This window comes from Amphibalanus amphitrite, unplaced genomic scaffold, assembly GCF_019059575.1.
Source record: "Amphibalanus amphitrite isolate SeventyFive unplaced genomic scaffold, NRLGWU_Aamphi_draft 000332F_arrow, whole genome shotgun sequence".
Taxonomy (NCBI): Eukaryota; Metazoa; Arthropoda; class Thecostraca; order Balanomorpha; family Balanidae; genus Amphibalanus; species Amphibalanus amphitrite.
In genome coordinates, this window is record NW_024881827.1 from 45,277 (window position 1) to 71,939 (window position 26,663).

Genomic DNA, 26,663 nt, shown 5'->3' on the forward strand with positions numbered 1-26,663 from the left:
GGGGTAAGTTGCACACATCTGGAACCCAAGGCTGCGGCTAGATATTGACCCGAGGAATCGATTGCGACCCTTATTTTGGCGATCAGACGAACCCTTGAGGCACTTTTGACGCGCCCCTTCCCTTAAGGGCCGATTAAGGGGTAAGGGGTAAAAGCTAGGGCCAAATAAAGGTCATATTCTTGCTCCCCGTCCCCCAATTGACCGAATATGAGTTTTTTGAGTGATTCTGAATCCGACGCTGTATTCGTTGTTGTTGCTGACGCTAACTTCACGGACATAATACTTACTTGTTTTCCACTGCAGCAGGTTAGCACAAATTTGCAGTAAGTTAGTACGATCGCACGGTAACTGCGATCTGAAGCTGCCACTAGTTTGACATACGTGACCTTGGTCATTATGGCCTACCTTGGCGGGAAGGCGACGGTGACGCCCAAGGTGACGCCACTTTCGAGTCTCAACTCAAGATCATATCTGATTCTGAGGCCTGAGCCACCCATGCAAGGTCATGGCCTCCTCGTTTGCTCCTCGTGGCCCATGGAGTCCCTGCTGATGCTGAATGTGTCACAGGTGGGATTAATCCTATTTTTGAGGTTGTACTGTTTGAATAATTTTATGTGATAAGTAAGAAGTAGTAACATTTGTTTCATTATCATGTAGAAAAAGTTTGATTAAAAAAAAACATGAATGCCTCTCGGAACTTGTGCTTTTGAATTTTCAAAAAGACTTTCTAGGTAATAATAAGAGATAGGTTACTATGCTACTCCTTAGTCCTCACTTATATTATAATTGTCTCTCAGAGTTACTTACAAATTTATCTGATATTGCACTGTTGACTGTTGAGTGTTGAAGATAGGTAGGTGTAAGGTAGGTACCTATGTACCTACTACCTAGTCCTACTAGGTAGCTGCTTGAATCTTTGGTCAAGGCTACTACTCGTATGCTGCTTAATACAATTGTGGTATGCGGCATATTCATTTTGTCATAGCTTTGAGTCAAATAATCAACAAATGCCTATAGTGAGTCATGGGTTGAATGAAATAAGTTCAATAAAAATGTCGTGTGAGTCATGAGTTGATTTGAATCGATTCATCAAAATGTGAGTCATGAGTTGATTCGAATCATTCCGTTGGCTAGTTGCTCGAGTCATGAGTTGATTCGAATCATTTTATCGAGGAACTTGATGAGTCATGAGTTGATTCGAATCAATTAAATTTAACATCATGAGTCGTTTGATGAATCGATTCAAATTTCCAGACTCAAACAAAGAATCGACTCAAAAAAAATTTGAGTCGTTTACAAGTCTGCCCCCTAGGCGTTCTAGGGTTAAAATGGCCAAACATGAGTTTCGTTAGGCCTAAGGCTAGAAAAAACTAAAGGGCTGAGGACATCAACCAGGTCATCTGGACTAACTAGTCCACGTTCGAGATGAAACACCCGTCCAAACCCGAAAACAACCCCATAAGGGCGAAGGAGGAGGCCTCCGTTTCGTCCCGTTATGTTCCTATGCGAAAGGCCAAGGTCACGGTATTGTGGGGTTATAGGCGTCCAGACGCTGACCAGGTTGCGATTGGTGTCCCAGAAACAGCTTTGGGAAGCATAATGCTTTTCCAAGAACATCTAGGAGGAGTTTCAGCCCTCAAGCTGAACTCGAACCGCGAGTATGAACACATTTATAGAGGAGAAAATGGCATCCAAGAGGTCGTAGGCCCATCTTCAGGCAAGACAGTGCATAAGTGCACAGGTCAAGCAAAGCTTAACCCTATTCCTGGCGGGCTCCGCCGGGACAAGAAACTGGCGGGGGGGGGGGCCGATTCGGCCCCCCCCCCCCTGAGATCTCGAGAACGAAGCAAGATAGCGACAAGCGGTAAACGGCATCGGATACGCACGACCAAGATCTACAATTTTTACTAAGGTCATTTTCAGGTCAGGTCAAAGATGACGTCACAGGGGTCGAAAAAGTCAAAATGGCGGCACTAGATATGGAGAGAGTTTTTCTCGAATAACTTTCGAATTAGTCAAGATAGGAACAAACTAAGGGCATCATCGTGATCCTCTCGTCAATCCGCATCGAATGATATATATGTTGACCTCGAAAGGTCAAGGTCAAAGGTTGACCTCAGGTCACGTGACCTCGAGGTCATCATGTATATCATTCGATGCGTCTTGACGAGCTGAACACAATGAGACCATCCACGCGTCTGTATCTTGTTCCTGTACGGAGTTATTGGCCAAAAACCTTTGGTGACCTTTGATGACGTCACATGACCTCACAGCTGCCCAACAGCAAAACAGACCTCAAGGTAGTGAAGGTTGATCGTATATGAAGTCATGTATGGTATATGGGGCCATTCCGACCCGTTTTAGTGGTAAAAACAGGGAGTTGATTTTTCCCCCATTGACTTATAATGGGGAGGTCGCGAAATTGACCTGACCTTAGGTCACCGATATCAAAATTCCGAGATATACAAATTGCACATACTGGTACCCTAACTAAACCCTGAAGAGAAGAAATTGATCGGTCAAAAACTCTAGCTCTGGCGTGATTGCAAACTTTTCTGAGGTAGCGTCACCAAACCGCCTCTGGTGACCTGACCTGAGGTCAGATCAACTCAAAATTTTCAGACATGTTGCGTAGAAGCCTTTTAGGAAAAGTCAGAAAATTTGAGCTTCCTAGCTCAACGCGTTTGGGAGATATAACCAAAAAACCTCAGGGGGGGCTCCTGAGGCCCCCCCCCCCGCCAGGAATAGGGTTAAAAGCGGTGCAAAAAGACTGTGACAGGCGTTTGTGGCAAGACCACATGCCACCTGCACCTCATCGGATCAAAATTTCATAAATATTTGTTGGTTATGCTGAAAGTTAGGCTCGTCGAAGCGTAGCGCTGTTCAAGCCTCGGGGAGCTCACGGCGCATGTCAAGTCAGTCTGGGTTAACTTTAAGCCTGCTATGCAGCCAAACATGCCGGTTGGCATGCCGAGGCATGTGTTCATGTGTTTGCCTATGAAATGGGGAGCACATTGAGGGGTCACAGATATATCAAAACGCAATGTACTCTGTTTCACTTGCAAATATAATGTGAGAACGAACTTATGGGACACCCTGTAGAACTGAATTAATTCGGTATCTTATTGGAAATCATGTGACCAACTGAAAGATCAACGATTTCTGATGTCTTGTGACAATGCCGATATGTCGCTGTGCAAACGTTTGAATTGACCTGATCTTGTGTGTACCTAACAACACTGTACTGAGATTTTCGCCTATGTTGGAGCTACTGTACTAATCACCGAATACGTATAAGTGTGTGTGTGTGTGTGTGTGTGTGTGTGTGTGTGTGTGTGTGTGTGTGTGTGTGTGTGTGTGTGTGTGTGTGTGTGTGTGTGTGTGTGTGTGTGTGTGTGTGTGTGTGTGTGCGTGTGTAAATGGTGAATGTCGAGGTCTTTTCGGTTTCACACACCGGTAAGTCGAGGACCTCTGGTGTATATCGAGGACCGATTGCCGGTCCTCGACTTTAAATGTCGTCGAGAGCCTACTATCAATGTATTTTCTATCATCTGACGAAGTTTTGAGCTGGTCCTCTTAATGTACGAAACTCATACTATTTTCACACAGATTGTGTATCCGTGTGTAAACATCTCGAGTGGTTGACGTGCGTGAACGTCGAATGACACTGCGAGCGGCCATGTTAAGTACAAGAACTTTTTCTGTTGGTATGTTAAATTCGTGATACTCGTTGGTTTTCTTTGATATTAATACAAATAATATTTTCGAAACTTAAAATTTTTAAGGGATATTGTGAGCATTCTTGTATTTATGGAAAATATTTATACCTAATGTTTTATTTATCATTACACCAGCGGCATGCTCTGCCAAGGACGTAGCCAGGGGGGAGTCCACGGGGCCATGCCCCCATGATGGTGAAAAATAAAATAAAATAAAAATAATAAATAAGCTTGGCCATTCACTCAAAAATAGTGGGCCAAGTCTGAGGAATTTTCTTTTATGGAGGGGGTACCTTGGCTGGTGCCTGGCTAGTGGCTGGTGCTCCCCCCCCCCCCCCCTGAGCAAAATCCTGGCTACGTGCCTGTGCTCTGCGGAAGGACATTCTTCGCCGGTGTTTGGCGTCGGCGCCATGTTTTGCGGTGGTTTTGCCGGAGCGCTGTTCGGCAGCCGGCTATTTTGTGTGCAGGGTATGACGTATTTCGCGAGCCGACGTCACAGGCGGTGACGTCGGCTCCCGCGCGAGCCGAGCGCCAACGACAAACTAACGGGAACCCTCGGACACCCTCGGGGCATAAACCGCGGAGTAGCATATTGAGCGAGTATTATAAGGAAAATTCATATATTTTCGTTTCTCAAATGATAATCAGGGTGTCTCTTACCTTTTTGCATATCATTTAGGCTTACCTAACACTTCAGTTGCCAAATATCTGCAATTTATTCAAGCGAAGGTATTTTCAGTAAATATCAATGGTATCGACCGAAATCTTTTGAATAAAAATTCCAACCAACAGAAATAAAAATAACTTAATTTATTCCAACCATTTCCTTCAAATAAACAACATAAAAACTCACTTTTACACACATCATTCATAATAAAGCATACTAACACGCCGCTTTCGACAATTGCGGCGTCGAGTGGCGCGCTGCTAGCGCTCTTTTTCGATCGCAGAGACCCTGCACGCGCGCGAGCACACTACGTCACGTCCGGGGGGCACAGGTATATGAAAAATCGCAGTGACGTAACACTTTTCTCGCTTCTCATTGGTCAATAGCCCGTTGCCGGGGTAACGTGCACGTATGTGAGCGCGGGCAAGAGTACTAGCCGGCCGCCGATCAGGGCCCGGGCTTGGTTGGCGTTGATCGTGGAGTGTCAGCGTAAAGGTGGCAAGGAACCGGAGTTGGAGGTAAGAGTTTGCTATGCACATTTTTTTCCTTGAAGTTTTTTAGCCTTACTGGCGCCAGGCTAGTCAGCGACTCACTCTTTCGTCTGGAAGAAGATAGGCCCCTCTTGCACGGAGACTTCAGTTAAAATCGCTTTCAATGGATTTTAAATAGAGTGTAGACCATTAATATGGAATATGAATCTCAATCTAAATACGTTGCCAAGTTTATAGACTTATTCGTCCAAGGAAACTGCGAGTTCGGGGTTAGTCTCCGTGCAAGGGGGGCCTATCTTCTTCCAAACGATAGATTGAGTCCAGTCAGCAGACAAGGCCGAAAAATGCAGTGTTTCTGTTTAAGCCATTGGCCAGTTTAATTAATAGACGTCCTTGCCTAAAAAGTATCTGATAGAAAATAAATCTTTTGAATATAACACATAAGTATGGGCCTATCAACCAGGGTCTCGTCTAAGGAATTTTCACTGGGGGGGGGGGGCAGAGACTGAAGGAGCCAAACCTAGGGCCTACCGCACCAGATTTTGACCACCAGTGTTTCATCACAGCCCTGAGACAATGATTTATTTTTATTTTTTGAAAACTAAAAAAGAAACAGGGCGTCCGAGCCATGCTTTAACATTAGTTCAGGGCATAGGCGGCGGAACGGGGAGGGCACCGGCGTACCGTGCCCCCTTTGATTTTGGCATTTTAACATTAGCCCTATGGGCGTTGCATGGAAAAAAATGGGACTAAAAGTTGGCAGTGCCCCCCCCCCCCCCCCCTCCTTGATCGAAGGTGTTCCGCCGCTACTGGTTCAGGTAATTATTATCTAATTTATATAAACTCATGGATGATGGTAGAATTAACAATGAACAGTTATTGAGCAAGAAAAATTATTTTATGTTTCTCATTAAATCCTTGTAAGACTCCTAACAAAAACATATTGCAGAGAAGGTAATTTTGTGAGAAGTTCACGTTTTGACTGGGAGGGGGGACAATGTTGGCCACTGGGAGGGGGCAAATGTTTGCCATCAATTGCCCCCCCCCCCAGTTAACATGCTAGACGTGGCCCTGCTATCAACTAGGCAAGATTGTGCTGAGTCTGCTGGCGGCCATTTGCTTCTGGTGTACAGTTTCCGTCAAGTGTTAGTTATTAAATAAATGTTGGGTTAGTTCAGACCTGGCTAAGGTGTGCTTTTTAGGCTACTTGTGACTGGGTTTGGCAAGCTCTTCAAATTATTTTAGTTAAAGTCAATCATGTGAAATATTTCTCCAGACAAAAATGTGATGTAATCAGTGGCGCGGGAATTTCTACAAGACTGGGGGAGGGGGCTGCACGATAATAAAGATCAACCTAGGGTACCCCCAAATCTAGTTTTCTCACCGGTTTTAGGCCACTTATTTTTCATACCTTGGCCTTTTTAATGAAAAAAAGAAGAAAACGTTTGCAAAAAAAGTGAGATATTCCGTCTCAGCTAAGTGGAGAAACTACCGTTTTGGCAACCTGGAATAAAGGTTTTAATATGCCAAATGAGTTTCCGAGCCAGTACAAGAGGTGGATTTTTCACCTACATGCTTTCTTCCTTTGTGACCCACAACCCCTAATTTGGGGAGGACAAGCTGCCCAACGGTTTCTGGCCTTATGAAAAGCTGTGGGGCACTGCCCCCACGGCCCCAGTCGTGGGGGCAAGCTGCCCCCACTGCCCCCTGGTTTCCGCACCTATGTATGAATCTATAAAATTATGTTGGTAGATTTCCGATTTCAATTCCTCCAGTTGGGGGGGGGGGGGGCTCAAATACATTACGAGCCCCCCCCCCCCCCAGCTGAAAAGTTGGAGGGGCTCAGGCCCTGCTAGCCCCCCGGTTCCTGTGCCACTGGATGTAATCCCAAAATTGAAGACAGATTGTGCTCATTTTTTAAAACTTTTTAGTCAGTTCCTTTTTTCCTGTTCATGTGTTCTGACTGGCATGAGCATGCTGTTTTCTGGCCTATTTTTAACTTTATTCATGAATTAATGCAGCATTTTAGTTATAAGTTGCAGTCGGACGCTGAGCAATTCGATGCTAGCCAATTTACGGTCTAGCATGGTCCATGCCAATCTTGTTTTAGCAGTTTTAGCACTTTAGCAGTCTGTTGGCACTTGTGCTTGGATTGTGGATGCTTCGCATAAATTCATGTGGAATTTGTGTTCAATTTTTCATTGCTCTGTCCACCAAGAAACAAGAGGTATTCATTGTCAACAACATCATTGAAAATTAATTGCCTAAACATTTACATCATAGCAAAACTGTTCTCGATTTGGTACTTTCTTGGCAGATGTCGCCCGAGCTTCCATTTATATATGCCTCGCGATTGTCACAATTGAATATTTACAGTACATATAGAACAAAACATAATCTAACCTGATCTAACCTAACCTACAACCTAACACCTACCAACCTACAACCTACCTAACGAGATATGGCAGCTCGGGCGGTGTCTCCTAAGAGAGAACCCTTGATTTTCAGTGCTACAACATGCTTCTAAAGCTCTGTTGTATCATAGGTAATGCTGACAGCTACTAGGTATCATTCAAACTATTTTATTTCTGTATTGCTACATTTTTACATCACGTGCCATCATATTACCCAATACACAAGATTGATTTTTCAACTATTTGTATCTACATCTAAATGTAATATTATCAAAATGATATTGAAAATTTCAGTAATAGAAGATGTGAAAGCTGGTTCTTTGACGCAATAATTTGTTCATAAGGCTGTGATGTGCTTATGCTATTCTGCCGTCCAAAGGCAAAGCGCATATGCATATGACATGCGTTTTTGCCTTTGGATGGCAGTATTAACATAACAAAGGCCAAAAGTGAATTTATAGTACCTATCTTATGGTAGTTTGTCAATAATACTGTGCTTGAATGTAGCCATGCAGGATGACTTGGCTATACCTGAGCATAAAATTTGGTAGAAAACAAGGTATGCAGTGTATTATCAGACCATTTTTGCTGATGAACTACCCTCTTCTCACATCAGCATGGGTGGCTGTTCAGACGTACAGTGTCGCTGCAGTCAATGGTGGGTCTCGCATCCCACCGCTCCTCCATTAGGTTAAGCTCACCTATTTCACTACTTTGACACATATTTCACCACTTTGACATTCATTTTTGGATTGGCATTTTACAGCTGGGCTGTCAGTTAATCTGAAAAAATAAAATAAACTGCCTTGTCAGTTGTCAATGAAGCTGGGTAATTGCTCACTGCTGTAGCTACTAGCTAGCATAATTGGTATCAAAATCCCCTGCCTCATCCATGTTGTTGGGTCAGTGCAGTGCCAGTTGTGCCATGCCACAGTGGCTGTGAATGTGATAGTTGATTTATGAATCACCCTGATTTGTCTGCAAAGTTGGCTCACCTTGCTATTTTACCTCTCACATTTGATTTGCAAATCCAATTTTTTAGTCCATGAACTTGGGTTCGTGCACCTGATTGCCATGGCTGGTAGTAGTAGTACAGTTGATCAAATCCTGCTGGCTTGTATGCAAAGTTGGTCAGTATACATTGCCATTGTGAATATTACAGTTGATAAATTATTTCTGACCTTGTCCTTGATTATAGTTTAATTAGACAACTGATGAAATTATATCAGATTCAGAAATTTGTTACCACAGTTCAGTCATGCCACATAAAAATTGGCATTATTTCCAGTGGATGGTTTCATGTTTACATTGATTGTCCATTTGTCATGTGACATGACTCTAAATTGTGTTCAAAAGGTTGCCAAGCTTTCGTGGCGCGTTCTCCTTTTCGTGGCGGCGGGCGCCGTCACCCCCGCCGGCGGCCGGCGGACGCGGTGGGGTGGAACCCCCCGCGGCCGCAGTCCGCATGCGGCGGCGTTGGGCGACCGCCCCCCGTGCTCGGTCACTCGGGCGCGCAGGTCCGGCGGCCATCACACGCTCCCCCCGCCCCACTCGGCCCGGCCACAGTGGCCGTGCACCCGGGCGCGCAGGCCCATAAACCCCACGCACTCTCCCATTTTTCCGCGCGCGGGTGCCCGGGCCCAGCTCCGCCCGGGGACGACAGCGACCGGCCTCTGGCACGCGCCCCGTCCAGGCCGGCGCAGCCGCACGCCCCGAGCCGCGGACGCGAGGCCGCCGGGCGCGCCGGGCGCGCAGCTCCTATACTTCTTGTTAATCCGCCCACCCCCGCGGTTAATCCGGTGTCCTCCTGTCTGCCCCCGCCGGGGAGACGGGCTCCATCTCGTCGTACGCAACCACCCCCCCCCCCCCACAGGGCAGCCCCTGCAGCGGCGGCCACTCCGCCCCGCGGCGCGGGCGCGCGGGCCCATCCACCAGCAGGCGGCAGCGGGGACGCCCACGCCCGGGCCGGCGCACCCGCCCACACCGCGCATGCACCCACATGCATGCATACTAACAATAGTACGAACATCTTTGCTGACTTTTTATTCCTCTTTTTCCTTTTTTCTTTTTATCTCATGTTTTTTATTCACTTTGTTTTTCTCTTTTCCTCTCTTTTTCTTTTTTTTTGTGTTGTCTCTTCTCTTTTTTGTCTCTCTCTTCTTTTTCTTCTTTTTTTTTTGTTAGGGGGTAGGTATGGGGCATGGGTGGGGTGGGTTTTGATTCGCTGTGTTGCGATGGTTGGGTTGGGTGGATGTGCTTTGACACTATAACTATTACAAAATTTCGCTCACTTGTCCATGATGTTGAATTAGTGTCCCTAACCGATATGGTCATCACAGTTGGTATTAACTGGTACGAGCATTGTACCTATACCTTATATTAAATAGGTTTGTCGGCTTGTAGGTGTTGTAGGTTTGTAGGTTGTAGGTTAGGTCAGGTTATGTTATGTTATGCTAGTTTTTGTTTGGTTTGGTTACAAAGAAGCATCTTCGGGTATAGCGCCTTCCTTTGGTTGGAAAAAAGAAACGCGCGGCTGTGATGGTATATACTGCCTCGCGCAAACTGCTGCTACCAAATTATTGTGTCCAAATGACGTCATAGGAACAGCGGAGGCCCCAAAAAATAAACAAAAATGAATGTATTATCCTAAAAACTGACATATTTTTCGTAAAATTTGGTAGGTATTGATTTTTGTTTTCTTTCTGAACCACAGTACATCACTTTTATTTCAATGCATCAACTTTTTTGATGGTAGGAGGGTCCATCTAAGCTAGCGTCACACTTCCTTCTAAAGTTGTAGGGTTTAGATTGTAGGAAGTAGGTTGTAGGTTGGGTATTGGTAAGGGAGACGTAGCACGAGCTGCCATATGCGATACCATAGGTTGTAGGTTGTAGAAAGTAGGCTGTAGGTTGAAGGTCAGGTTAGGTCAAGTTTGATTAGTTTTTTTTTTTTGTTTGCTTGGAAAGACGCATTCCCGCGCATATGGCAGCTCGTGCCTCGTGCTACGTCTGCCTTACCAATACCATAGGTTGTATGTGGTAGGTTGTAGGTAAGGTTACTGGTTAGGTCAGGTTAAATTATCTTTTTGCCATATATTAACTGAGAAAAACAGGTATCGGTTGGTTATATTTTCGAGGGTATACGTGGCACGTGTCCCGCGCCACGTGCCACACATGACCCATGCAAGCCCATTAGCTGTTGGGTGTCTAGGCGTATACCAAATATGGATCGGCCAAGTCGTTGCCTAGATATAGCCAGGGGAATATTTCCGAGGCAGGGACGTATCCAGAACCTTTCGATGGCGGGGGGGGGGGGGGCTGGGTACAGTGGTCCCAGTCATCCCTTGCAGACGGGCTCATCTGTAGCGGCCTTAGCCAGAAAATGTGGAAAATTGGCAGGTGAAGGTGTCATTTTTCCCTGAATAGTATGCATAAAATGCACAGAATCTAATGAGCGAGCGAACGCCTCAGAGTCACCGGTGTGGGTCCCTCGGACGCACTGGTGTGGAGCTCTCAGAGGTGCCGGTGAAAGGCCATCAGATGCAATGGTATGGGGTCCTCACAGGCGCCGTTGTTGGGGCCTTAGGGCTTTGAGACACTGGTGGGGGCCATCATAGGCATGTGTGGGGCCCTGAAAGTTACTAAGCCCTCAGAGTCACTGGTAAATGCCGTCAGATGCGCTAGCGGAGGGCCCTCAGAGGCGCCGGTGTGGGGCTCTTAGAGCCGCCAATGTGGGCTTTTAAGGGGCACTGGTGTGGGGCCCTTAGAGGTGACGGCGACGGCCCTCGCAGGCGCCAATGTGAAGGCCCTCAGAAGCACTGGTGTGGCTCGTGGGGACATAACAGACGGGTGTGGGGTCCTTACAGCTGATCCCTCATTGGCCAGCTAGGCCCTCAGAGGCCGGCACTAGGTCCCTCTGAAGCAGGCGTGGGGCCCTTCTGGATATAAGTGTGGCTACATAAGAGCCCACGATTTGCTATCACAAGCCCTGTGGAGTCCTTTCCAGTTGAAGGGTGGCTAGCGTGGACCCTCTGCCGCCAATTGGCACCACAGGGCCTTTCGGGCACGGGGGAACCTAAACCCGATAACGAACACATGCCCCCTCGCCCTCTGGTTATGCCACTGAATCCAAGTGATCAGGGGCCACTTATCGGGGGCGTCTCAGGTGACCAGGGGCCTTTCAATTGACCAGAGCCCACTAGGTGACCAGGGGAGGGGATCCTCTAATAACCAGGGGCCAGTAATACCAGGGGCACCTCAGGGAACAAAGGGCCTTCATATGCCTGCAGGGGCCATTCAGATAACCAGATACTCTCTGGGCAAACATGGCCCCTCAGGTGACCAGGGTTTCTTCAGATCGCTGCCCAGGGGCCACCCAGGTGATCATGGGTCCCTCAGGTAACTAGGGACCATCATATAACCAGGGACCCGTCAGGTAACCAGAGCCCCTCAGATAACCAGGAGCCCCCCATATCCAGGGGCCTCTCGGATGACCAGGGGCCTCTCAGATAACCAGGGTCCCTCAGATGACCAAGGGACCCTCAGATAGCCAGGGGCTCCTCAGATATCCAGGTGCATCTCAGGTAACCAGGAGGCCCCTCAGGCCATCAGGAGGCTCCTCAGGTGGTCAGGGGCCCCTCATAACCAGTTACCAGGGGCCCCTCAGGTGACCAGGGAGGTAACCAGGGAGCCCCTCAGGTGACCAAGTGCCCCGCAGATGGCCAAGGGGCCCTTCAGGTGACCAAGGGCCCTTCAGATGGTCAGGGGGCCCCTCAGATGACCAGGGAGCCCCTCAGGACGTAACCAGGGGCCCTCAGTTAGTAAAGGGCGCTGTGGGCTCGCCACTGTGACAGAATCCCTCTTTGATATTATTTTTTCTTTCGAGTAAAAATGTTCTGTCTGATATTGAAATTAAGAGCGCGTTCGCAGTCTCCCGGACGACGAAGATTCTACGTCGTCCGGCCAATCGGACGACGTAGAATCTTCGTGTAGAATCTTCGTCGTCCGAGAGACTACGAATCCGCCCTAACTCTAATGCACGAGGACCCTTCGGACCCAGGCTGGGTCGCGTGCTGGGTCCGCCTGAGTTATCCCTGGGTCGCAGGGACCCCTCGCGCCTTCTGCGCTCAGGGGGGGGGGGAGGGCATGGTCCCCTGTGCCCCCCCCCCCTTGGGTGCGTCACTGGACTGAAGAGCGTGACCACGGCCGGCCGGCGCTCACACTGAGCTTTTCCCTAAGTTGAATAGAGACAAACGGTCGCTTCGCTCCCGTTCGTAATAACTTGCAGTAGGAGTCTGTTTGTTAGTTTGTCTTGGAAAGTTCCTCGTAATCGTAAACTAGCTAACATGTTAAAATTGAAGTCGGAGGCTGGTTTTGAGGTACACCATTAGGTATGCTTAGAATAGAAGGAAGTAGCCGTATTATCATTTCTGAATACGAACGGTTTAATGAAATAAGAATGATATAGCGAATTTCGGGCCTTCCTCGGAATCAACAAGCTCAAATTTCGGCTGGTAATTTGTAACATTTTGTAAAATCGTAATGCATTTCGTTTATTTACAGACGTCGGCTGTGCTGCCATTTGGTCTGCATTGACCAAAGAAATGCCAAGAAGAAAGGTGAGTGTGGTGAACTGCTATTTGATTGACTATACTGATGCAGAAGTTCTACTTTCGTGAGAGGTAGCTGGAAAGGAAAGATCTTTTGAGAACACATCTGCAGCGAGTATTCCTTCATTCAGAATAATAATGTCATGTCGACCGAGGAGGAGGGAGTTAGTGTATCCACCACCATTATGGCTAAACGTTTTGGTTTGTAAAAAATATCCATTAGGGATATCCAATTAGGATATCCCTAATGGATATTCAAAATCCAAAACCACTCACAGACAGACAAACCACTCAGACAAAATCCACTCACCTTTCTAATTTCTTCATATCCAATTAGGGATATGCAAAAAGGTGTTTTGTATACTGCTTACCCACAAGATTTTCAGGCATACCCTGCATACCCCTTTCCGCAGCCCTTGTCACGGAGAAGCACCAGGCCGGTGTTTCACAGCCGCTAGTAGCGCGCCGCCAGCGCGTTTCGCGAGCTGGCGTTATATGATGACGTCACACTAATGACGTTTCGTGTAATCCGTGAGCTCCTTCATAGCTGCGATTGGAACAGAGTTGCTGTCGCGTTGAATGTATTTGATATATTTGCTTTGCCCCATTAGTTAACATTTATGACACACTCAAAATCTCAAAATCGAGAAAAATTGAGGTGTGGGGTTTAAAAAAAAAGGTGTCGATTTGGCGTTTCTAGATTTAGCAGGAGCCGAGGTAGCAGAACCTTTTACAACAAAATATACATCATTTTGTTATATACATCATCATTGCCTGTCCCGTAGCTCAGTTGATAGAGCGTCGGACTCCCGGTAGTGAGAGCCCAGGTTCGAGTCGCTCCGGCGCTCGATATTTGAGACTCCTGACGGGGATGGTCTGCGGTTGGTGAGAGCACCCGCAGCCAGTTGAAGTCAGTTGAGTGGGACAGGCCGTGTCCGGCTTTGAAGGGCACGTTAAACTTTGGCATCTAAATTCTCCCGTTACCTGGAATTGCGCGATCGGATGGTAGCGGTCGGGGTCTACGCAACAAGCTCTGCTTAGCGTGGGCCCCGGCTCTGTCAATCCGTCCATTCAAACATTGGAGCTAAATTTAAAAAAAAAATGAGGCGGCTTCACAAAAACAGACATGTGGGTCATGGGCTTGACTGAGCTCAGCGATTGCCCTGAGACTTCAAAACTTTGCGGTGAATCCGATCGTAATACATTTTTGCTTTGCTCATGTAGTCCCGGGTAGTACTTTGAAATTAAATATTTTCGATTTAAGGCATTTCTGGATGTTGCGAGTGTCGAAACCGGTGATTGTGAGCCACGGACCCAAATTGAACTATCTCAAATCAAATCTTATCTTAAGGTGGGATGGTCACTTTAACTAAAGTGATTAATGCTCGCTGAAGCTATTCTCTTCTCAGCACGTTTCATGCATGTGTGTATTACGAGTATCGCATGCTTACGTAGTTACACAATTTCATTGCATGTATTCGTTGTTTCCAGGCACGCCCAAGAGGGCCCCTAGGGAGGAAAAAGCTGAAGAGAAGTGTGGAGGTAAGATACAAATTAAGTTTTGCTACTCATTGTTCAAATATTTATATGCATGTACTATGTAACTACTGAAGGTGGGACACGTACCTACCTACTTTGATTAAATTCCTTGCCATTTCCGTCATGAATTTTCTTGCGCTACATATCCATTTGGTTTGATTAAATGGGCATGTGACTAATTGTGTACCTGCACTTACAGTACTGGAGAACTGCCATGTATGAGGACTTACGATTCTCAAGTTCTACCATGGATCATGATACCTGTGCGTCACTGATCGACTTTCTCATTTTCCAGGAGATTTTTTTCGTGGAAAAAATCCTCGAGTATTCTGCGGATGAAGACAAGTACCGAGTAAAATGGCAAGGCTCGTCGTAAGTACATAACTATAAGAAATGTGTCTCAATAATGTAGGCCGCCAGTTGTCAACACGTGTGATCGTCCTGTCTGTACATTGTAGTTTGTTGTTTCATTCAACTAATGTTGGTTAAAAGTGTCTGTTTCATTGGTTTCAAAATAAGTTGGTCTTTGATATCAATTACCAGAGAAATAACATGGGAACCGCCCTGCAATTTCAATCCTGACCTTATCCACTCATATCATAGCCATGAGTGATACAATGAAAAATGAGATAGGCGAGTCATACCATACCTACAGTGGATTTGTACATTGTATCAAATAATATAAGTTTCACATTACTGTTTCTAAGGTTGGATTTAAGGGTTTTCCTGTCCTGAGCTATGCACTTCAGCTATGCAATCATATAACAATAAACCAGATCAAACTAGTCATTATCCTCGTCGCACCGTAGGTATCTAACAAGTAACCATTCGTCATAATTATCTGTCCTCCAGAGAAATCACATGGGAACCATCCTGCAATTTCCATCCTGACCTTCTCCGCTCATATCATAGCGGTAAGTGGTACAATGAAAAATAAGATAGATGAGTCATGCCATACAGTGCGATTCGCTTATTGTCTTATAGCAAGTAATGGTTGAGAGCGTTATGGAGGGCGGTGTTGTCGAGCAGGCCGACTGTACAATAAGTACATACTGTCCCCAGTCCCCAGTACATACCGTTCGAAAATTCGGCAGGAAGTGCGGTGCCAGGGTGTCGGGAGGCTGGTCCAGCACCGGCAGCAGGTGTTTCCGACTGCGCGCTTTTGTCGGCGGCAGCTGCGCCGGCCCGGATGGGTGTGTTGGAACTCCACCCTTCGGCGAGCCTTTGATCTTCGCTTAATGGTGACCGGCCGACGGGTCGGGGGATCGTATGGTCGACTCCCTCCCCACGCCGGCTCAGCGCCGCGGCAGGCAGTGCGATCGTCCTTACGTATAGAGTGTGAGAGATGTCCTTTTTGACGTACGGAGAAAAAAATGTCACAGCTTCCAGCTGTTACAGTACCGCTCGATTATTTTGTTGAGTTGTGTATTAGCTCTACCCTACCCCTACCCCTACCCCTGCCCTACCCCTACCCCTATCCTACCCCTCCACACGACGACCCGGAGCCCCGGGTCGTCGTGTGCAGCAGGATGCGATGACTGCGAATCACGGTACGCTTATTGTCGGTAATGTTAGCTTCAGAGCAGATGTCTCATCTCTTTAGGTAACTATTTGAAACTTGTTTAACATTTGGCGTTTGGATGCAGACATCTTGCATAGTCGTTTGATTATCGTATTTGTACAAACAATTTGACGACCGAGTGTTTCACACTTCTTTCTTCGTCGATCTGACCGTGTCTGGTATGTTGCAGGCGGCGCGCCGCAGATCCCCGGGTCGTCTTCGGCGTGTGGCGCGCCACAGATCCCCGGGTCGTCGTCGGCGTGTGGCGCAGGTCACGCGCCGCAGATCCCCGGGTCGTCGTCGGCGTGTGGCGCAGGATACTACGACTCTGCGAACCTCGGTACGTTTATTGTCGAGAACAATTGCCTCACCAGATGATTTATTATCTCTGGTGACAATAATGAGCATTTGATGAAACACACTCAGCATATACATATTGTCGCTTGCTTATCATGCTTGTATAACGATTTGACTGGTTTAGTTAGGTCTTCATTCCAGGCTTGTGCCTGGAATGTGAAATGTTCTAAAACAGATAACTTGTCATAGATCAGGTTATTAGTTTGAAACTAGTCACCATATGGTGTATTAATTCAGACGGGGAGGAGGAGGCTTTCATATGTCATGATAATAATGCTCACTCAAGGGTTTAGCCGGCTGAGCGTCTCACTCGACCTTTCTGGTATGTTGCAGACGGCGCGCCGCAGATCCCCGGGTCGTCTTCGGCGTGTGGCGCACCGCAGAGCCCCGGGTCGTCGCCGGCGTGTGACGCAGGCGGCGCGCCGCAGATCCCCGGGTCGTCGTCGGCGTGTGGCGCACCGCAGAGCCCCGGGCCGTCGGCGTGTGGCGCAGACGGCGCACCGCAGAGCCCCGGGTCGTCGTCGGCGTGTGGCGCAGGATACTACGACTCTGCGAACCTCGGTACGTTTATTGTCGAGAACAATTGCCTCACCAGATGATTTATTATCTCTGGTGACAATAATGAGCATTTGATGAAACACACTCAGTATATATTGTCGCTTGCTTATCATGCTTGTATAACGATTTGACTGGTTTAGGTCTTCATTCCAGGCTTGTGCCTGGAATGTGAAATGTTCTAAAATAGATAACTTGTCATAGATCAGGTTATTAGTTTGAAACTAGTCACCATATGGTGTATTAATTCAGACGGGGAGGAGGAGGCTTTCATATGTCATGATAATCATGTTCACTCAAGGGTTTAGCCGGCTGAGCGTCTCACTCGACCTTTCTGGTATGTTGCAGACGGCGCGCCGCAGAGCCCCGGGTCGTCTTCGGCGTGTGGCGCGCCGCAGAGCCCCGGGTCGTCGTCGGCGTGTGACGCAGACGGCGCGCCGCAGAGCCCCGGGTCGTCGTCGGCGTGTGGCGCAGGTGGCGCGCCACAGATCCCCGGGTCGTCGTCGGCGTGTGGCGCAGGTGGCGCGCCGCAGAGCCCCGGGTCGTCGTCGGCGTGTGGCGCACCGCAGAGCCCCGGGCCGTCGGCGTGTGGCGCAGACGGCGCGCCGCAGAGCCCCGGGTCGTCGTCGGCGTGTGGCGCAGGTGGCGCGCCACAGATCCCCGGGTCGTCGTCGGCGTGTGGCGCAGGTGGCGCGCCACAGAGCCCCGGGTCGTCGTCGGCGTGTGGCGCAGGATACTACGACTCTGCGAACCTCGGTACGTTTATTGTCGAGAACAATTGCCTCACCAGATGATTTATTATCTCTGGTGACAATAATGAGCATTTGATGAAACACACTCAGCATATACATATTGTCGCTTGCTTATCATGCTTGTATAACGATTTGACTGGTTTAGTTAGGTCTTCATTCCAGGCTTGTGCCTGGAATGTGAAATGTTCTAAAACAGATAACTTGTCATAGATCAGGTTATTAGTTTGAAACTAGTCACCATATGGTGTATTAATTCAGACGGGGAGGAGGAGGCTTTCATATGTCATGATAATAATGCTCACTCAAGGGTGTAGCCGGCTGAGCGTCTCACTCGACCTTTCTGGTATGTTGCAGACGGCGCGCCGCAGATCCCCGGGTCGTCTTCGGCGTGTGGCGCACCGCTGAGCCCCGGGTCGTCTTCGGCGTGTGACGCGCCGCAGAGCCCCGGGTCGTCGCCGGCGTGTGGCGCAGGCGGCGCGCCGCAGATCCCCGGGTCGTCGTCGGCGTGTGGCGCAGGATACTACGACTCTGCGAACCTCGGTACGTTTATTGTCGAGAACAATTGCCTCACCAGATGATTTATTATCTCTGGTGACAATAATGAGCATTTGATGAAACACACTCAGTATATATTGTCGCTTGCTTATCATGCTTGTATAACGATTTGACTGGTTTAGGTCTTCATTCCAGGCTTGTGCCTGGAATGTGAAATGTTCTAAAATAGATAACTTGTCATAGATCAGGTTATTAGTTTGAAACTAGTCACCATATGGTGTATTAATTCAGACGGGAAGGAGGAGGCTTTCATATGTCATGATAATCATGTTCACTCAAGGGTTTAGCCGGCTGAGCGTCTCACTCGACCTTTCTGGTATGTTGCAGACGGCGCGCCGCAGAGCCCCGGGTCGTCTTCGGCGTGTGGCGCGCCGCAGAGCCCCGGGTCGTCGTCGGCGTGTGACGCAGACGGCGCGCCGCAGAGCCCCGGGTCGTCGTCGGCGTGTGGCGCAGGTGGCGCGCCACAGATCCCCGGGTCGTCGTCGGCGTGTGGCGCAGGTGGCGCGCCGCAGAGCCCCGGGTCGTCGTCGGCGTGTGGCGCACTGCAGAGCCCCGGGCCGTCGGCGTGTGGCGCAGACGGCGCACAGCAGAGCCCCGGGTCGTCGTCGGCGTGTGGCGCAGGTCACGCGCCGCAGATCCCCGGGTCGTCGTCGGCGTGTGGCGCAGGATACTACGACTCTGCGAACCTCGGTACGTTTATTGTCGAAAATAATTGCCTCACCAGATGATTTATTATCTCTGGTGACAATAATGAGCATTTGATGAAACATAGTCAGCATATATTGTCCCCTGCTTTTCACGCTTGTATAACGATTTGACTGGTTTAGGTCTTCATTCCAAGGTTGTGCCTGGAATGTGAAATGTTCTAAAATAGATAACTTGTCATGGATCAGGTTATTAGTTTGAAACTAGTCACCATATGGTGTATTAATTCAGACGGGGAGGAGGAGGCTTACATATGTCATGATAATCATGTTCACTCAAGGGTTTAGCCGGCTGAGCGTCTCACTCGACCTTTCTGGTATGTTGCAGACGGCGCGCCGCAGATCCCCGGGTCGTCGCCGGCGTGTGGCGCAGGATGCTACGACTCTGCGAACCTCGGTACGTTTATTGTCGGGAATCGCGTGCCGAGTGGCGCCATCACTGAGCTGTGTAAGCTATTGTTCTGACCTTTTTCGGGTGAAATATCAACATCGAGCGAGATCGCTTCAGCTGTTTTCGACATCTACCAGCCAGAGATCACTGTGCGCACTTGCAAAGTGGCGCCCCTCCAACTTGAGGATGACGCCTCTCAGATCAGTTTTTAGTAGCACAGCAGTTTTGGACGCAATCGGTGCAGCTATTTCTGAAATATCGAAGCCGATCTTGCACGTGGGCGCGTTTTGTGAAAACCTCACTGAGTTGTGGAAGCCTCATTTTCTGACCAGTTAATTCACATTTTTATTCACAAGCGATAACAATGTGTCTCTAAATACATATCAATTTTGAGTGTCACGGGTCCAACAGCTGTTCATGAGATATTAAAACCCGCATTGCGTGTGCGCACGTCCAGTAGCGCCCCACCCTCAACACATGCAAATGCATTATCTGATGGTTGCCCAACGGTATACCAAATTTCAGTGCAATCACTGCAATATGTCGGAAGTTATTGCTGTCCATGGGGGTAACCGCCTATGCGACTGTGCGGAATGTCCGCATTTTTTTACGGGCACCATCGGCGCCCCCTCTCTCCGACCTGTTTATTATTCATTTGCAGCAAACGGCGCGCCACCCCTGAGAAACGTCTTACAAACGACTTCCTTTGTACAAACGCTTCCAAAGCGACTCCTTTTTTGCAGGGGTGCCCTTATAAGCTTCATAGGCGCTCCTTCGCATGCAAGGCGCCCCGAAGATCACAGGCGCCGCCAAAGGTCTCACAGGCGCCTTTGTTTCGCATGCACTGCCATGGGCGTCGTCATCACTACGGACACTACGGACAGTGTCCGTAGATGTTTTGGAAGGCCCGAAAACTTGTACGGAATGTTCGTACAAGTTTCGACGACTGAAAAACAGTATTTGCACATGTTTTGAAGTAGCTTAACGCTTATCAGTCCCCTATTTGTGGGTAAAGTTACGATCCAAGGCAGCCCCAAAGTCAATGTCACGCAAGAGTCTATATTCTATCGGTCTATCTTCTGCTGCGCGGTGAAGATGACCGAACTGCACCCACTGTGGGGAACGACTCTCAGTGGCCCATGTGCTGCTGAATTGCCGCCGGCTTGCCGGGATGCGGTCACACCACCTCGGGCATTTTGCGCCCACAGTGACTCTCCTATATCTTCTCTCAGATAACTCGCGCTGGATCCATAACGGTAGCATATTTTCCTTTACCCGTGCAGCTAACTTCCCCGTTACTTTCCTATCCTAAGCATAAAACGTAAATAAGTAAGTAATTAAAGACGTATTTAAAATCTTTGTTATGGGCGCAAAATGACCTCGCCGTCGGCGCGCCCCTAACCCCCAACAAACAAACAACAAACAAGGTCTCACTTTGCACGTGCGCAAGTGCAGGACAAGCGTAGCTATATGTTTACCATTCACGCCAATCACGAAATAATGGATCGCTTTAGTGCATGGGAGTTTCAGAAACAATGTAAAGCTAATGTGCGCACTCCTAGCATTTTTCCCTACCACCTTCACGGCATATGTGAATACTATGCCATGGTATTTAGCATTGCTGTGCAACGCGTTCACTTTTACCATCCAATGAATCCCTGTCCTGTTCGCAGTGACTTACGTCGAACTTGATCATCGGCCTCCTCGGCCACCAAAGCCGCCCCACTTAAGAGGGGCGCCGTTGGTCTTTCATCCGCCTCCTCGGCCACCAAAGCCGTCCCACTTAAGAGGGGCGCCGTTGGTCAATTATATGACTATTGACCGGAAGCGGACTCTGGCCTTGGAGAAGGCGCTGGAGCAACAGGCCCAATTTCGTGCTTGGCAGGCGGCACAAGCACGGCTTCATCGCCCCTGCCAAGCAGCCAACCAGCCCCCACGGCCAGATACTGACCAACCAGCACGCCGAAACCGTTTTTGGTGCTGTGTGGTGACGTGAACCTGGTGTGGTGAAATGGGCAGCTATTCGCGCTGTATTGTCCTTTGAACCGTCAAAGCGGCCTTGTGTTGGCTGCCAGTAACTCAAACGTCCCCGGCCGTCACCGGCGTTAAACATGCGGCCGAGATCCAGATCTTGAGCAAATTCAGCTGCTGTGCGATGTTCAAGCTGTGCATTGGCCAACCCATTGACAGAAGAGTCCACGACTGACTGACGAGTATTACCCGAGCAACATCCTGTCAGACAAATTAGTCCGTAGGAGAATGAGAAGTGACGCCGGGAGAAGCTCTTATCCTTCTGGACTAACGGACTACGGCTTGGAAATAGTTTTCATCCTAATTTCATCGAGATCTTATGGACTTTTGTCTAGCAAGAGGTGAATAAGGGGACACCCGGCACCAGGGCCCAATCTTACCAAATGCCGTGAATGCGCATTCACGGCATTTGGTAACATTCAGAACTATTCCACATTCACTTATTCATTCGTTCTGGCGACATTCATAATCATTCACGCTATCAAAATCATTGGACAAGATTACCTTGAGGTAAATAAAAAGGACATCTTTGATATCAGTGCCGTAAACTCCGGCCAGTGCTGCCAAATCCTATTCACGGCATTGGTAAGATTGGGCCCAGGACAGAGCAACGGTATGTAGGCACATGCTAATACGGCGTCGGTCCACATCAAACCCACTGTGCTTAAAAACCCAGTAGCTGGAATGTTCTAGGCATTTCTAAATATGATCTTATGAAAGGTGGCTATATCATCATCAAAGGGAAACAACCTCAGGTTGTTTGTTTCTTAATTACAGCTGAAAGAAAGGTTTGCGGATAATGTCGTTACACTCTGTATCATTCTATAGACTAATTCACTGATACGTCAGCCATAATAATTCTGTGACTTTTGTGCATAATGTAATGTGGTGCCCCGACATAAGACTTGACCGTTTCAAACAGTAACTATGTCATTCGATGCATCTTGATATGACTAATGCGTTGGCACCACCTTCTTTGCTGAAGAACTCTGCAAAAAAAAAACCGCAGCTCGGGGTCGCTGACCTGCCATCTACCCTAATGTAGGTATCAAAAATGTGTTTGTATTTTTTCCGAAGCCCCTAGGCCCCCTAGGCATTCGGGGGCTATCGCAACTATTCGTCCGGGGTGGGGGAAAATGCCCTCCACGGGCCCGCGTGGGTTTACACCTCTGACGAGTGTTACGGCTGACAGAATGTGTCCGTACAAGTTGGGGAGCCGTGGCGACGCCCCTGGGCCTGGGCGCCAGTTGGTGTGTGGTCTTTTCAGTCTCATTTGACCGATTTTTTCGTTTTATTCACAGAATCGTTGGAGTGCTTGCCTACGGCCGTGGTGCTGCCAATGGTGCAAGCACAAGAATCTGATACAGAATCGGAGCTCACTGCCACAGGTGAGTGATTTTGTCCAGCGATACGTTTTTTTTTTTTTGACAATGCATGTTTTATAAGTGCTTCGAAATCTTGATTATTTTGAAATGGCACGGCTACTCCCGTTACATGACAATGAATAATAATGCACACAGGGCAAGCGGAAATTCTTGGTCGGATGTTTTATAACAAAGCCAAGATCGTTATTTGGGAATAATTGATTATTAAGCCACTTATTGCATGTAAAACCGCAAGGTGTTTGATGCAGGTCTTTGATCCTGGGAAGGGTTCTACAATGACGGGCTGAGTCGGTGAAGACACTAGCGGGGCAGCAAAAGAAATATTTTAATATTCATGTGATATTGTAGCAATAATTTGGTAAGATAACAAAAAAGTAGTGTTTAAGCGTCACAGGTTAGGCTAAGCTTCAAAATTATACATTTCAGCTCTGGTGTTCAGCGACCATGCATCAAGTGATCGACTTAACCCTATTCCTGGCGGGGGGGGCCTCAGGAGCCCCCCCTCCTGAGGTTTTTTGGTTATATCTCCCAAACGCTTTGAGCTAGGAAGCTCAAATTTTCTGACTTTTTCTAAAAGGCTTTTACGCAACATTTCTGAAAATTTTGAGTTGATCTGATCTCAGGTCAGGTCACCAGAGGCGGTTTGGTGACCCTACCTCAGAAAAGTTTGCAATCACGCCAGAGCTAGAGTTTTTGACCGATCTATTTGAGACTCCTGACGGGGATGGTCTGCGGTTGGTGGGAGCAGCCGCAGCCAGTTGAAGTCAGTTGAGTGGGACAGGCCGTGTCCGGCTTTGAAGGGCACGTTAAACTTTGGCATCTAAATTCTCCCGTTACCTGGAATTGCGCGATCGGATGGTAGCGGTCGGGGTCTACGCAACAAGCTCTGCTTAGCGTGGGCCCCGGCTCTGTCAATCCGTCCATTCAAACATTGGAGCTAAATTTATAAAAAAAATGAGGCGGCTTCACAAAAACAGACATGTGGGTCATGGGCTTGACTGAGCTCAGCGATTGCCCTGAGACTTCAAAACTTATTCCATTAACTGTATCTCGTGACGTCCAACACGCTCAGATTTCGCAAAGTTGTAATCATTTAGGGTCGAAACGTCGCATGGAGTTGAACCCCGTTGTGCTGGAGCACATGCAGAACACATACCACACATGAAGTCTGCTGAATGGTAACGACCCCCTCTCCCTTTCACACTTGCTCACTCACCTTCTTTCACGTCGTATTCATTTCTTCGCAGATGATGTCCAAGATGACGACTGGGATGATCCCGACTACATACCTGATCACGACTCAGACGAGGACGCGTGCCCTCCTTCAGTGGCCTCAGAAGGGCTTGATGAGCTGCCACGGTACCCTGGACTAGCCGCCGGAGCCGGAGCCGCACCAGCCGCTGGAGGGGCACGGATCGTGTCCCATGATGGGGATGCGCCGCAGATTGGTTCAGAATCCGCTGGTCCCCAGTCGTCCCCTTACCCAGTGGCAATGACCGCGAATAGTCCGGGGCGTCGGAAGTGGAATCGGCGTAATTTTTGTCCCTACTGCGAACGGCCTCACGCGAAATTGACCAGGCATCTTCAGCGGGCACACGCGACGGAGTTTGATGTCGCGATGGCCCTCATGAAACCGGTGCGCTCTCTCCAAAGGCGGAGAGCACTATGTGCTTTGGCAAAGTTGGGCAATTATCGTCACAACATAGCGGTCAGATCTGGGGAGAAAAGAGGGGAGCTTGTCGCGTGTAACAGGGCTCGTACACTGAAATCCGGAGATGACTATCTGGCGTGTAACGTTTGTAAGGGGTTCTTCCTCCGTGCGACCTTGTGGCGACACAAGCGTGTGTGCAACCCTACAGGAGGCGGAAGAGTCCAGGCCGCCGCCAGAGCAGCGATGCCATCGAACAGCGCGACCTCTTCAAAGCTTCGCAAAGTGCTCGACTGTATGTGCATTGATAGTGTGTCCTTGCTCTGCAAAACAGATGACACCATTCTTTTGTTCGGCGAGTATCTTTGCGCTAAGCTAGGCACCGAGAACAAGGATGTACAAAACATCAGGAACAGGATCAGGGAGCTGGGAAGGCTGTTGGAAGTGCTGAGAACGAAGGACCCAGAGGCGAAGCTGAAAGACTTCATCGAACCACGACGGTTTTCGGAACTGACCACAGCCGTTCGTGAAATGTGTGGGTTCAGCTCGGAGAGCCACAAGTATGCCACGCCTTCTTTGGCGCTGAAAATCGGACAGAGCATGAAAGTATGCGCGGAGCAGATCCTGGCTCAGCAGATCGAAAGTGGCAACGAAACGTCACCGACAAGGCAGTTCATTGAATTGTACAACCTTCAGTGGACTAAGCAAGTATCGCGACACGCTCTTGTAACTCTGCAGGAGGCGAAGTGGAACAAAGTAGAAACGATGCCTGTAGCAGCCGACATACAGCTGGTGCATCGCTACCTGGACAATGAAACGGAACTCAAAGTTGCTGAACTCACAAACGATCCCACCCCAGCAACCCACAAAGCTGTGGCAGAGCTGGTACTCGCGCGCCTAATAATGTTTAACAGAAGGAGGCAAGGCGAGGCGTCGGCGATGACGATCGACGCTTACCAAAAAGCTACCTCATCTGACGGCACAAATCACCCTGAGGTTACCAGCTCCCTGAGCAGCTTTGAACAGCACTTGGCAGGAAGTCTACTCAGAGTCGTTATCCGAGGAAAGAAGGGTCGCGGAGTGCCGATGCTGCTGACACAGGAGATGCGAAGGACCGTCGACATCTTGCTCGAGCATCGGGAAGCAGCGGGCGTTGGCGCGTCGCAGTATGTGTTTGTCAACTCCATGGCGTCAGACGACAGGCCTCTCAGGGGTGCGGACTGCCTGCGGAAGTTTGCACGACTGAGCGGGCTCAAGAATCCGGAATCACTTACATCCACCAAGCTCAGAAAACACATTGCAACGCTTTCCCAAGTCTTGAATCTCAAAGATAATGAGCTGGACTTGCTAGCCGGATTCCTAGGGCACGACGTCAGGGTACACCGAAGTGTGTACAGAATGCCTGAGGCAACAACCCAGCTGGCTCTTGTCAGTAAGCTCCTTATGGCTTCTGAACAGGGAATGGGGGCATGGAGAGGCAAGAGTCTCGGTGAGATACAGTTTGAGGATATCCCCGATGTGGAAGAGATACCAGATGCAGATGAGAACGCTCAGGCCGAAGAGACTGCTCCGCGAGCTTCTTGTTCTCAAGCAGGAAATGTCACAGAGGCGCAGGACAGTATTGGAGGAGATGCCGAAGAAGCCGAAGAAGTGAGTGAGCCGAGAATGAATGCTCCTCAAGCCGAGGCTGCACGACCGATGAAGAGAAAGAAATGGACACCAGAGGAGGATAGGGCGATTCACAAGCACTTCGCACACTTCATCAGCCGTTTCAAAGTTCCTGGAAAAGTGGACTGTGTGAGGGCGATCGCGGCGGAGAGTGCGTTGTCCGCAAGATCGTGGACAGATGTTAAGAACTGCGTTTATAACCGCATACAAAGACGAAAGAAACACGGACACTGACAGGTCACTGACGTGTGAGGTGACTTACGAGTCACCTCACGAGTCACCTCACGAGAGTCACCTCATGAGTCACCTCACGAGTCACCTCACGAGACGTGAGGTGACTCACGTCGCTGTTCAGCTGAGTGTGGATGTTTTGGGAATACATATTCCCCGTCATTGTCTCTCTTCAGTGTTTTGCTGATACCATTGTATGACAGTAACGAATAGGTACATCTAGTCGAAAGTCAAGGTGGAAATTTCTGAAAGGGTGCCGTGGGAAGGAATGATGTTGAACAATAGTCCCCCCTCTCCTGAAAGTAGATCTGACAGATATAATGCATTTTCGATAAAAAGTACTATGTATAATATCACCAACGCAGCGTAAGATGTATCTAGCAGCA

General features: G+C 48.7%; 1 protein-coding gene and 1 long non-coding RNA gene across 2 annotated transcripts; both read left to right on the top strand.

Annotated features, from left to right (window-relative positions):
* Window positions 1-4,840: 4,840 nt before the first annotated feature.
* On the top strand, window positions 4,841-15,527 carry LOC122388701. The gene is made up of 5 exons (XR_006257855.1): window positions 4,841-4,904; window positions 12,854-12,909; window positions 14,392-14,442; window positions 14,735-14,811; window positions 15,292-15,527. It is a non-coding gene; the product is annotated as an uncharacterized LOC122388701 (long non-coding RNA).
* A 446-nt stretch (window positions 15,528-15,973) lies between these two features.
* LOC122388691 lies at window positions 15,974-26,444 on the top strand. The gene is made up of 10 exons (XM_043379992.1): window positions 15,974-15,989; window positions 16,191-16,340; window positions 16,691-16,918; window positions 17,261-17,668; window positions 18,019-18,204; window positions 18,547-18,840; window positions 18,886-18,909; window positions 19,252-19,320; window positions 22,647-22,733; window positions 23,978-26,444. The coding sequence occupies exons 1-10, from the start codon at window positions 15,974-15,976 to the stop codon at window positions 26,278-26,280; spliced, it is 3,765 nt and encodes a 1,254-aa protein (XP_043235927.1). The 3' UTR covers window positions 26,281-26,444.
* Window positions 26,445-26,663: the final 219 nt, after the last annotated feature.